At 40.1% G+C, this 13548-nt stretch overlaps 1 protein-coding gene across 2 annotated transcripts in view; it reads left to right on the top strand.

Moving 5' to 3' along the window:
• Positions 1-491: 491 nt before the first annotated feature.
• LOC131153101 (fra a 1-associated protein) overlaps positions 492-13548 on the top strand; it is a 36701-nt gene continuing 23644 nt past the window's right edge. The window contains exon 1 of one of the 2 annotated variants that reach the window (XM_058105156.1): positions 492-1094. In XM_058105156.1, coding sequence (XP_057961139.1) covers positions 889-1094 — 206 coding nt within the window. In that variant the 5' untranslated portion in view covers positions 492-888. The remainder of the gene's footprint in view (positions 1095-13548) is intronic. The other variant, XM_058105163.1, reaches the window with a different exon arrangement.

Below are 13548 nucleotides of genomic sequence, written 5' to 3'. Positions count from 1 at the left end.
TAACCCCATCCATAAAGTGAAAGCATGTTTAGGGATGCTTCCACATTTCCATACTTCTTTGTGTCATAGGACAGTTCTCCCCTTAATCCTCTAGTGTTCATAAGCCAATGATGAAGAAATCTGCCCATCAACCATCCATTGCTTTAACAAACATTCAGTTGCCATGTTACCCCCACAATTCTGCACAAGCTAATTTTTTAGTTCTACTATCTTTTTCCATAGAGGAGAATCATCATGTTTAGCCACAACATCCTAGAAATTTGATTCCTTTAAATAGATTTGGTGCATCCATTTAGCTCAGAGAATCTTTTTTACTTTGGATATTCCAGAAGGTTCGGGAGAGTAGAGCTTTATTTCAAGTGCTAAGATCAAATATCCCCAAACCCCCTTCCTTTTTAGGGATACACATCTCCTTCCATGCAATAGGGGGCTTCTTCCTACCACCCCAAAAAAGGGTCCTATATGATCTAATCAGATGGTCCATAACAGATTTTTGGATTGGAAAAATGACAAGCCAAAAGCATTCAACAACTTGAATCACAGAATTCACAAGCTCCAACTTACCTGCGTAGGAAATTGTATGAGATGGCCATCCTTTAGCAGCTCAGACATTCTATTAATCAAGGGGGAGAAATGTATTTTATTCAATCTTGATGCTACCATTGGGACGCCTAATTTTTGTTTTTAAGTAGAGATGTTTGCGAATTTGTAAATTATTATGTATATGCCTTCAAGTCCAGATTATTTGGGCTGGGCTGGGATGGGCTATGCCCCAGTGGCCCACATATGCCCGGCCCGTTACCACCCCTGCTCTTATATAAAGTGCAACGAGTGAACGGAGCATAGAAATGTACAATTCTGGTTTGTGCGCGAAGAAACTGAAGAACAATGGGTTGGGTTTGGAAGGACGAGGAGGACGGAGGCTGGAGCTCTTCCGCAGGGTCAGGTGACACAGACAACTCCTTAGACCCTAGCCCTATGTGCTCCACCCGACGCATCGTGAAATCTCAGTGCAAAACGGAAGAGGTCGAGCCCGGGAAATTTGTCCGGAGGTGTGAGAAAACTGAAGAGATTCTCAAAGATTGCGTCGGAAGGTATTTCATTGTTCTTTTTGGATAATGCATTTTTTTTTTTATTGATCAAGAAAATTTATTGAGAGAAGAAGAGAATTACCAAGTGGATAATTAGGCAATAATTGTGCGCTGTTTAATAAAATGCAGGAAGATGGAAGAAATTATGCTTCTGAAATTCAAATTTCATAATTGCTAGCCTAATTCCATAAATTGGCTTAGTTGGGTTTGCTTTGTCTTGCGAAGCAACATAAAACACGATATTGAAAATTTCATTTTCATAATTACAGAATCTATGCTAAATTTCCGTGTCCCTTGGGATGTTTATGTAATTTTACTTGTGTCTCTTATCTTATTTATTTTCATGAACAATGGGATTTTCCATGTCATTTATTTGTTACGAATTTTTGTGAAAATAGGGTCTCTTCCAACAACACGCAGTGGAATAAACAATGTATAAAGAATCACACATACATACTTGCAACAATGTAAATGGTAAATACAGAATATATCCACAACCATAGTAATATAAAGAGAATAAAGATAAGAGCAATGACATTAGGAATTACGTGGTTCAGCAAAGCCTATATCCACGGGAACAATCGGCAAGAGATTTCACTATGAAAATCAAAGATATATACTCAATGATCTTCTCTCCTTCTTTCACCCGTTTCTTACTCTCTTACATGTCAAAATATGCCCAAAAGAGCATATATAACAAGCCCTCAGAGATTTCCCTCCGAATCTCCAACTGTCACAACGTTCAAATTTAAAATTCAAATAACTTCTCGCAGCCCAGGCATACTCATCAATAAGTACAGCGGATTCGTCGACGAGTCAAAGAAGACCACTTGTTGACTAGTCAACCCACTCGTCGACAAGTCTTGAACTCTGCAATTTTTCACCTCTCGGCATCTTCTCGTCAACGAGCACAGAGCACTCGTTGACGAGTCATTGTTGCTGCACCAACATATGTTTTTCTCCCTTTGTTCATAAGCCCCCACGAAGTATAAAAGTCACACCATAAACAACAATCTCCACATTGACAATTATACGTCACTTAAGAAAACCCGAAAAACATATCTAATTGCTCCACCTTGAACTCGGAATGTTCGGTTGGGACCGTCTCCTTTCTAACACTTGGAGACATACACCAAGTCTAAGCAACACTGCTGGAACTTGCCGATAGCAGTTTCAGCTTCTACCATCAACCCCGATACAGTTGTAGATGTAATATCCAAAGACTTCACCCTAGGCTTCCAATAAGACCTTCCCACTATAGTAAACACAAAAATTGCTGTAAGCCTTATATCATCAAAGCCTCCTGCATAGTCTTCAACAAAACTAATGACTGATGGCCCACTCTGTTGCCTGCTGAAACACTCCATTACACAATCATGGAGGACCTTTGACATATCCCGGACATCACAGTCCGTCCTTGGGTACTGAGCGTAGACATTCCATATTGATTCTCCACAGAACTCCCATGAGACGGCAAACGAAGTCTACCTGCGGTTCCGTTCATAAAGCCACCCTGAGATAATACCAATCTCCCTGTAGCCTTGTCCACAAAACCATCCTGAGATAACACTAATCTCCTTGCAGTTTTGTCTATGAGAATAAGCAAACCAAGACCCATTTTGGCCGTACCCAACACATTCATGTCAAAACCTTTTAACAGAGTATCCAACTGATCAGCCTCAGTCAAAGCCTTTCCAGCCAATAACATGTTATTCACACATAGCAGATACATCACTCCATGGCATCCTATCACCCTTTTCCAAACTAGAAGCCTCACCAACACACCTGAGTAGTGATCTGATAGTGCACATGAGCCCACCGTGATCCTGCTGGTCTCCCAAGCTGAAAAAACTCCCTGTAATATGAATTATGTCATCTCTGCCCTGAGTTTGTTGCTCTACCTGCATCACATACCCATTCATACCGTGATACTGTTGACCTGAGATAGAACTCCCTACATTTCTGCCCTGAGTCCCTAACTCCACTTGAATAACATGATTGCTGCTATTGCAGTTTTCTGGCATTTGCTTCTATTCCTTTACCTGAGTACGCTGCCATATGACTTTAACAACAAAAGTCATGTCCTCGATCACCCCTTTGTTTGCTATAGGATCATCCAACTTACATCCACCTTTCATATAACCCAGAAAAATGTATTGTCCGGACATAACACCAAGCCTAGATCCTCCATCACTAGAATAGTGCACCAGTGGACATCCTCTTACAACCGAGTTGTCTACCGCAAAACTTGCTCACAATTCACTTGCAACTTTCTCATCTAGCGATACTTTTGGTGATCAGTCACACGAGAAACACGTCATACTCACTGACTTCACCAAGAAGTACCCTGCAAGCTTTGCATATGATCTACCCTGCTCACAAAACTCCTTGAACAAAACCAGCGTACTCAGCCTCAATGTTTGTTTTGAGAATCTCTCTCCCAGTTTGGTTCTCCGCCTCAGCCATTGCATGAAGTACAACAAGACCCTTCATGATAAACCCATGAAATACATATGTCTATCCCTGATGTTGCCATCATTGGTTCCCAACTATTTGAATACATGTAGTCACTTATATGCTTTAACCGCATATGCCACACGATACCTGACTCAGATTCAACAATTGCAACTCCACCTACAACCGTAACACCTTACAGTGCATAAATATTTCTCGCTACTTTTTCCCCTTTCATCACTATCAAGTTACCTTCATACACTTTCATTTCTTCACATTCAGACTTGTAACAATATCCATTACGATCTAAAGTTCCCAATGAAATACTATTCTTCCTTAGACCTGATTCGAGCTTTACATCACATATTGTTCTTACAACATCATCATACATTTTGATTTTGACATTCCCAATGACAAACATTTTGCATGAAATATCATTTTCCATAAAAAACCAGTATGAACTGACCTGTAGATGTCAAACCATTTTCTAAGATAAAAGCATCCGGTATCTAAGATACCAAAATCACCCCTGAGGCACTCCGAACCCGATGAAACACGTAGCATATCTCTATCACTACATTCTGAGTCTTTCTCCACTACACTTGCAGATTTTGATGAACCCTTAGACATATATCGACATTCCCGTTTTCACCAAAACAAATGATTGCTCGCAATTCATTCCAAGTCATTGCATCCATGCTATCCGATTGAAATTCTATATAAACCTTTCACCAAACCTTGTTACATCAAGAGATCGTTCGATTTATAGGCCATACAACACGCTCTGATACCAATTGTTGTGAAAATAAGGTCTCTTCTAACAATGCGCAGCGGAATAAACCTTATATAAAGAATCACTCATACATACTTGCAGCAATGTAAATGGTGAATACAAAATATATCCACAACAATAGCAATATATAGAGAGTAAAAATAAGAGCAACGACACCGGGAATTACATGGTTCAGCAAAGCCTACATCCACAATTCCACGGGAGCAATCGGCAAGAGATTTCACTATGAAAATCAAAGATATACACTCAATGATTGTTGTGAAATAAGGGTCTCTTTCAACAATGCATAGCGAAATAAACATTGTAAAGGATCAAACAATACCATAGGCAATAATTTAAAACGGTAAATACATAATTATTTCACAACCATGGCAATATAAAGAGAGTAATAATAAAGGCAACGACACTAGGAATTACGTGGTTCGGCAAAGCCTACATCCATGGGAGCAATCGACAAGAGATTTTACTATGAAAATCAAATATATACACTCAATGATCTTCTCTCCTTCTCTCACCCCTTTCTTACTCTCTTACATGTCAAAATATGCCCAGAAGAGCATATATAACAAGCCCTCGAAGATTTCCCTCAGAATCCCCAACTGTCACAATGTTCAAATTCAAAATTCAAATAACTTCTCACAGCCCAGGCACACTCGTCGACAAGTACAGGGGATTTGACGACGAGTCAGAGAAGACAACTCGTCGACTAATCAACCCACTTGTTGACGAGTCTTGAACTCTGCAATAAGTTGGTGATAATTTTGATAGTTTCTGTATAGAATTAGAAGGTTTCTCTGCAGTGGAGAGCGAGATGGACTTACGTGTTTATGGTGGGCTGAGTGTGGAGTTAAACAAGGAATTGGGATTTTTATGCACTTTCATGAAATAAAATTTATGGAGGTTTATAACATAGTGATGTAGGATAGAAGAAGAAGAAGAAGAAGTAGCAGTAGCAGTGGGGAGGTAGAATAGAAAGAGGATAACAGATAAGGGGAAGAACAAAATAGAGGTGAGACACATAATTAGAAGAGAGAAGCAAAGGAAGAAGGAGAAGAGAGGAGGTTTAGGAGGAAGAAGACGATCAACAACAAAACCCACGAGAGAGAGAGAGGGAAACTGCAATTTGATTCAAAACAATAACTGTACAATAACTTACATGTCCAATACTTATATGACTAATACAACTAACACATATTTACAAATAGGACCCAGCTAAATACATAATTACAAATACTAAAAGAAATCCCTAAAAAATACAAACAAGTTCTCCATACACATTTTTCTAAACCTTTCTAAACCTACGCCTAAAATACGTGTGTTGAATGGGCGGCCTAGGGGGTATAGGTGGTCCTCCATCATTCTCCCCTGGCTGAAAGGAACTCTGCTCTGCAGATTGGGGCTACAAATATGACTCTAGTAAGTCAGGAGCATTGTCACAAGCATCGTCCTCGGTAAGTGTCACGGGCTGAATATTTCACACCTTTGTGAATGGACCATGCGGCGCTAGCTAAAGCCCTCTTGTTTAACTAACCAGCCTATCATTTACCACATTTCACCCACAAAACACTTTCATTGTCATTCAATCAAACATAAGCGGAAGCAGTAAGCAAGTGATGAAAGCAGTAAACATTGAAGTAGTGTAATTCATTAACAACACCTCCATTAACAATGAGTGTCTAGCGAGGGAGGCAAGTAGGTTAAACATGTTGACAATGGTTAGTGACTTTTACAAGTTGATGAACACTCACCCACCCCTAAAGAGCTTTCTATGCTATTCTCACTTTGGAACTAGAAAACATCAAAGTGATCGAGGAGTCATACTGCCTTTTTTAGCTTAGGGAGAAACTATTACTGGAAAATAAACCTACACTAGTATTTACATGATGGAAACCCATCCCAAACGCACGAGACGAGCAGTCACAGGCAAATATATTGCCCTGAACAAGCTTGGCTCGTGACCATGTAGCATTTGACTTGAGTCAAGCTCTCCACCAAACAAGTAGCGATGAAAACCACCATGAGGAGACGTCACAAAATCATCATCTAAAATAGACTCCACTGTTTCCCGTGGTCGAGAAATAGTGGGAGGCTGAGGAGCTGTTGAACCTACATGGGCATCAAATGGCAAACCAGGACGCTTAAAAGTGCCTTAGTAAGGTGTCAAAGCCTTTACATTAAAAACTGGACTAAAGGTCATATGAGTGGGTAAATCAAGTAATATGCATTAGATCAAAGTTTCTTAAGGATGAGGAAAGGGTCAATGGCACAAGCATGGGGCTTTTTAAATGAATTTCTATGGTAGAATTACGGTTTTATGCGAACCATGACCCTATCACCTGCATTAACTCTCTAGCTCTATGATGTATATTTGCAGTATGTTTATAATCCATATTACTCCTAGCAAGTTTTTGCCTAACCTTAGCCTGCATCCAATGAATGTAATGGACAAAAGACTCAGCGGGCTTAGAAATACGAACATTTGGTGGCAAAGGAACAAGATCACTGGGTGCACAGGGTTTATAATCGAATACACGCTCAAAAGGATTCTTACCCATGGACTTATTCACAGAATTATTATAAGCAAAATCAATAGTAGGCAGCACCAAGTCCCATTTGCCCTGTTTTTCTCCCACAAGGCCACAACACACCTAAGTAGGTTACCAAGACTATGATTCACAGTTTTAGTCTGGCTATAAGTTTAAGGGTGGCAAGCAGAAGAAAACAGCAAGTTCCACACATTTTCCAAAGCGTCTTCCAAAAGTAGTTGGAGAACTTGATATCCCTATCAAACACTATGGAGGTTGGCAACCCATGCAATTGGACGACCTCTCTAAAGAACAATTTAGCTACATGAGATGCATCATAAGTCTTATTACATGGAATGAAATGTGTCATCTTGGAGAATTTGTTAGCAACAACAAATATGGAATCATGTCCCCGAGTTGTTTTGGGAAGTCCAAGAACAAAATCCATACTTAGGTCTCTCCAAGGCATGTGTGGCAATGGCAGAGGTGTATAAAGGCCAGTATTGTGTCTTCTAGCTTTGGCTAACTAACAGGTGTAGCATTGAGACACTACCTTAGCAACATCCCGCTTTAAGGAAGGCCAATGAAACCTACCCTCAACTAAGGCAATGGTTTTATCCCTCCCCAGGTGATAAGATAACCCTCTGGCATGCAATTTTCAAACTAAAAGATCTCTGAAGGAGGTATGGGGAATTGCATGACCTTGTACCTTTAAATAGGTATTCCTCCCAAATGATGAAATCTACAAAATCCCTACGATGGCCTTTACTCATTTGAAAGATAATCCCAAAATTAGGGCAAGTGGAGTACTCGTCCTTCAGACGATCAAACCCAATGACCTCAGATCTCAAGATATGGAGAATAACTGCTACTCTACTAAAACCATCGGCCACTTTATTCTCAACACTAGAACAATGCGTAAGAACAAAAGTAACTTATTGAGGAACTTTACCCAACCAACATGCTTCACACTCAACTTCATTTGTGAGCTCAGATATCTCAAAGCAAAGTGGTAAAAGAAGAGTACAATCTCTTGGGGTAACAAGTAGTATCTCCAATGTTGGAGGATCTCACTACAGCATAAAACTCTTTATCATATGTCGTATCTCTGTTTGGCATCTGAGAGTTTTTCATTGAAAAATGCTATAGGATGCCCGTTCCGACTCAAGACCCCACCTATACCTATCCCAGAGGCATCACAAGCCACCTAAAAAACTCTACTAAAGTCTTGATGCCTTAGCACAAATACTAAAATCATCTTATGTTTGACCTCTCTAAAAGCTCTAGCACTTGATGGGGTCAAATGAAACTTTGCTTTATTCAAACAATATAGGAGCCATGATGGTGCCAAAATGCCCTATGAATCTCCTATAGAAAGTAGCGAGGCCATGAAAACTACGAACCTCGGTATTAGTCCTAGGCTTAGGCCACTCTGTAATGGCTCTAACCTTTTCTGTATTAGTGGCTATTCCCTATGCAAAAATCACGAAACCAAGAAAAAGCACACTAGATTGTAGGTGTCAAATATTTTGTGAATGGTCGACTGAATTGGCCTTGAGTTCTGTATATTATATATAGACTTTACAAGAATGCTATACATGGAAAGTAAATAAGGTCTAGCATGATTCTAACCCTATACAAGTAAACTATAATATGTCAAGTCCTATATATGTAAACTAAATATTTGCTAACTATACAAAATAATGAATTGAAATATAAGGAAATAAATGAGGGCTGAAGTACGGAAAGAAATCTTTTGCTTTGTTATTTGCTGTTCCATTGACAGCCCCCCTCAAATTGATGCGGGTTGATCAACGAGCATCAATTTGCTACTTAGGAAGCAATGTAGATGACAAGTGAGGGCCTTGGTGAAGATATCTGCAATTTGTAATTCAGTGGAAATATGTGGAAGAGTGATAACACGAGCTTCAAATGCTTCAGGATAGAGTGACAATCGACTTCAATATGCTTCGTGCGCTCATGATTGACAGGATTGGCCGTGATCTAGATAGCACTCGTATTATCGGCATGTAGAGGTGTAGGGTCGGTCTCAGAAAAATCTAGCTTAGCAAGCAAGCCTCGAAGCCAAATAATTTCAGAACAAGCAAGAGACATCGCCCAGTATTCAGATTTCGTTGATGACTTAGAAACTATGTCTTGCTTCTTAATCTTCCAAGAGATCAATGCATCACCTAAGAACACACACCAACTAGTGATGGAGTGATGTGTATCCGCACAACCAGCCCAATCAACATCGCTATAAACAGCAAGGCGAGTAGAATTGCCTGCTAGAAAGAATAAACTATGGGCAGAAGTGCCCTGAACATAGTGTATGATTCTACGGACAACAGCCAAATAAAGATGGCGAGGAGTCTAAAGAAACTGGCTGACTTGCTGTACAACAAAAGAAATGTCTGGTTTAGTAATGGTGAGACAGACAAGACTACCCACCAACTTCTGGTATAAACTAGGATCAGCAAGTAAATCACCCTCCTCTTTGCGAAGCTTGACATTTAATTCCATGGGAGTATCAACAAAAGTACCCTTCTAAAGGCTAGTTGTGGCCACAGTGACATAATTATGTTGATTGAGTGAAATACCTGAGGGACTACGATTCACCTCAAGATCAAGAAAATATGTGAGAGACCCAAGATCTTTCATATGAAAGGACTCTGAGAGATGAGTCTTGAGATGAGCAAGTAAAGCAGAATCAAATCCAGTAATCATAACAGCATCAACATAAACCAAAAGAACAACAATACCCATGTTTGATTTCTGAAGAAACAAGGAAGTGTCATACTTGCTCTGCTTGAATGAAAATTTAAATAAAGTGGTGCAGAATTTATCAAACCAAGCCCTTGGAGCTTGTTTGAGTCCATAAAGAGAACGACGAAGCTTACACACATGTGAAGTCCGAGCGGGAAACAAGCTCGGGGGTGGTTTCATATAAATACACTCTTTAAGATCCCCGTGAAGAAAAACATTCTTGACATCCATCTGATGTAGTGGCCACTCACTAGAAGCAACAATAGCCAGAATCATACGTACAATAGTGTCTCTTCATAATTGACACCATATTCCTGATTATTCCCAAGTGCAGCAAGGCGAGTTTTGTAACGATCCAAACCTTGACTAAGTAAACCCATTACGACCTAGAGGAACAATGGTAGGAGGACAAGGCTCAATGTCCCAGGTGTGATTGGCCTTTAGAGCAGCAATTTCTTCCCGCATAGCTTGTTGCCAATAATCATGCTTGGCAGCGTGTGAGTAGGAAGTGGGAATATCTAAATTGGACAATGCAGCAGTAAGAGCTGAAATAGAGTTACTAGAACTTGAAGAGGGAAACCCATACCTATCTGAGGGTACGGACACTCGAGAAGAGCGACGTACCAAGGGCTCTGGAGGTGCTGCAACTGGCTGAATCTAGAACATGGTAATATCAGATATCAGATAAGCTACCGGAAGAGATTGTGGGCAGGGGCGCCGCGTATACACAATACTTGGTTTAAAACGATAACTGACTTGATGAGGATCTGAGAACTGCACCTCAAAGGAGGGGAGAATCACAGTAGGAGAGGAGGGTATAAAGGACACGGGAAAGAAATGTTGATTTTCAAAGAAAATAACATTCCTAGAAATGCATGTACGATGTAATGTAGGATCATAGCAAACAAATCCCTTTTGACACACATTGTATTTCAAGAATGCACATCAAACAGATTGAGCAGATAATTTATGTCGCTCATGAGGAGGTAAATGAACAAAACATACACAACCAAAGGTACGGAGGTTATTGTAACTAGGTTGCTTAACATATAAACGGAAATAGGGACTCCATGAGTAGGACTTGAGAAGGTAAACGATTAATCAAGTAAGTAGCAGTTTTCAGAGCCTCAACCCAAAACAAGGATGGAATAGAGGATTCCAGCAAGAGAGTACGGATCACATCTAGGAGATGTCGATTTTTCCGTTCCGTTACTCCATTCTGTTGGGGAGTAGCAGGACATGAACGTTGATGTATAATGCCTTTAGAAGCCAAAAATGTCTGAAACTTAGTAGACACATATTCACCATCAGAATCTGTGCATAATGTCTTAATTGAAGCAGAAAATTGATTGTAAACATACGCTAAAAACTCAGTGAAAGTACGAAAAACCTCAGATTTAGAGCGAAGAAAGTAGACCCAAGTAAATCTGCTATGATCATCAATAAAAGTCATATAGTATTTAAATTTTTCATGTGAATTAACCAGGGAAGGTCCCCAAACATCACTAGGGATAAGCTCAAAACACTGAGAAGCTCTACTCGCATGCAAAGGGAAAGGATGAGTTTTGCTTTTACCAAGTTTGCAAGAGGCACACTCAAGAGATAAAGAAGAACGTTCTTTATTACTAAGTAAACCAGAGTTCAATACATGAGATAAGATTTGAGTATTGGGATGGCCTAAATGACGATGCCATACCATAAAAAGATCTAAAACATTATTACAAGCAAAAGACTTAATAGAAAAAACTGGAGAATGTGCTAGAACAGGCAAAAGTAGTGGAAACAAGCGCCCCACTTTAGGTCCCTTTGTGATCGGCTCCCCCATTACTTGGTCCTGCACAACACAACCATTACCAGAAAAATTAACAACACAATTGTTATCAACTAATTGACCAACAGAAATAAGATTCGTGGAAAGCTGAGGAGCAAGAAACACATTAGTGAACTTAAAAGAGGCATCTTCGATAGCAGCTATTGGCAAAGAACTACCATTGGCAGTTTGAATAGCAAATTGACCAACAAAGGGCCAAACATGACACAAGGTAGTGGGATTATGCCTCATGTGATTTGAGGCACCCGAGTCCACATACCAAAGATTAGTAGAATTGTTACCTTGGAGCCCCATTGCTGATAATGCCGAAATTAGCATCTGTTGCACCATTTCGGGTGTGCAGTAATTCGCTGGACGACCTGAAGAAGAGCTAGGAGCTGCAAACGTCACTGTGGGGGGGGGGGGGGTACACTAACAAAAGTCTGGAATGCCTGGGCCTGATGATTCCGCGGGCGGATACGACATTCTTTGATAATGTGACCCTTCTTCTTGCAATAAAAGCATAATTTCTTGGAACAATTAGAAGCGATAGGTCCAAATTCTTTGCAGCAAAAATACTGCAAAGTGCTAGAATGTGCAGGCGGTCCTCGTCGTTGAGCAGCATAAGCCATAGGGACAAACCCAGAACTACCATGAGATTGTGCTAGAGTAACTTGAGTACTAAGCCGTTGTTCTTCACGAAGTAACTCACCAAAACAAACATCTAGAGAAGGAACAGGAGAGCGATTTAGCAAAGACGAGTGAACAGATTCATACTTAGGGCGGAGTTTCATAAGAAAGTAATCACGACGATTAGTCTCATGAAGACGTTGAATAATGGGAAGAGAAGCCACATGAACATCTGCAATAACTAGATCAGAATATTCATTCCAAAGAGTCAGAAACCCCAAATAATAGTCTTGGATGGAACGATTGTCATGTTGAAACATGGCAATCGCATTCTCTAACTGAAAATGATGGCCACCGTTATCTTAATGATGTACTGTTTTTAAATAAGTCCACATGGATTGAGCGGTGCAATAAGGACAATATGTGGCTCAACCGAGCCAAGAAGCCAAGACATAATCTGAGCATCAAGCACAACCCATGAAGGACAAGCTGTGGGCTCCTTGGATTTATCAGGATTGGGTGCCCAATTGCCATCTATATGACCCCAAAGATATTTTCCCTTCAGGAAAAGTTCAAACTGAAAAGCCCAAGTAGAATAATTGTTGCCCGTAAACTTGGCACACATAGGTGTGGAGTCCATGCTAAATAATGGAGAAAATCGAGAAGCCCCAAAAAAACAGACTCTGCCGAAAGAATTATACCACCAAAAAATATAGAAGCCCAAAATAAACAACGCAAGTACAAAGAAAAACCAAGAACAACCTCTCTGCACTAAAAAATTAAATCTTGAACCAAAAAACCTGCTGTGCTGAGAAGATAAGTGCCAGAAACAGCAACGGAAAGCTGTTGCCTGCTTGCCGAGAGTCACAAACAGCAACATAAACTGGAAAAATAAGTGGCAAACCAAGAACCTACTGTGCCTGCTTGCCGAAAGTCACAAACAGCAACAGAAAACTGTTGCCTGCTTGCCGAGAATCACAAGGACATAAACTGGAGGAATAAATGGCAACCCAGAAACCTGCTGTGCCAACAGCCATGCAGCCACAGAAGTGCCGAAAGAACAGAGATAAAATTCTAAAAGAGAAAACAAAACCCCCACCAGCCATGAAACCAAGAAAACAAAAAATCATAGGGGAAAAAAAACCTAGCAGTCGGCTGGCTCTGATACCATGTCAAATATTTTGTGAATGGCCGAATGAATTGGCCTCAAGTTCTGTGTATTATATATAGACTTCACAAGAATACATGGAAAGTAAATAAGGTCTAGCATGATTCTAGCCCTATACAAGTAAACTATAGTATGTCAAGTCCTATACATGTAAACTAAATATATGCTAATTGTACAAAATAATGAATTGAAATATAAGGAAATAAATGTGGGCTGAAGTAAGGAAAGAAATCTTTTAGTTTGCTGTTTGCTGTTCTTTGGACGGTAGGAAGCTGCACTTCTTGAGGTTAGCAAACAACTTCGCTACCCTT

This window comes from Malania oleifera, chromosome 1, assembly GCF_029873635.1.
Source record: "Malania oleifera isolate guangnan ecotype guangnan chromosome 1, ASM2987363v1, whole genome shotgun sequence".
Taxonomy (NCBI): domain Eukaryota; kingdom Viridiplantae; phylum Streptophyta; class Magnoliopsida; order Santalales; family Ximeniaceae; genus Malania; species Malania oleifera.
This window is presented reverse-complemented; position numbering and strand designations above follow the sequence as displayed.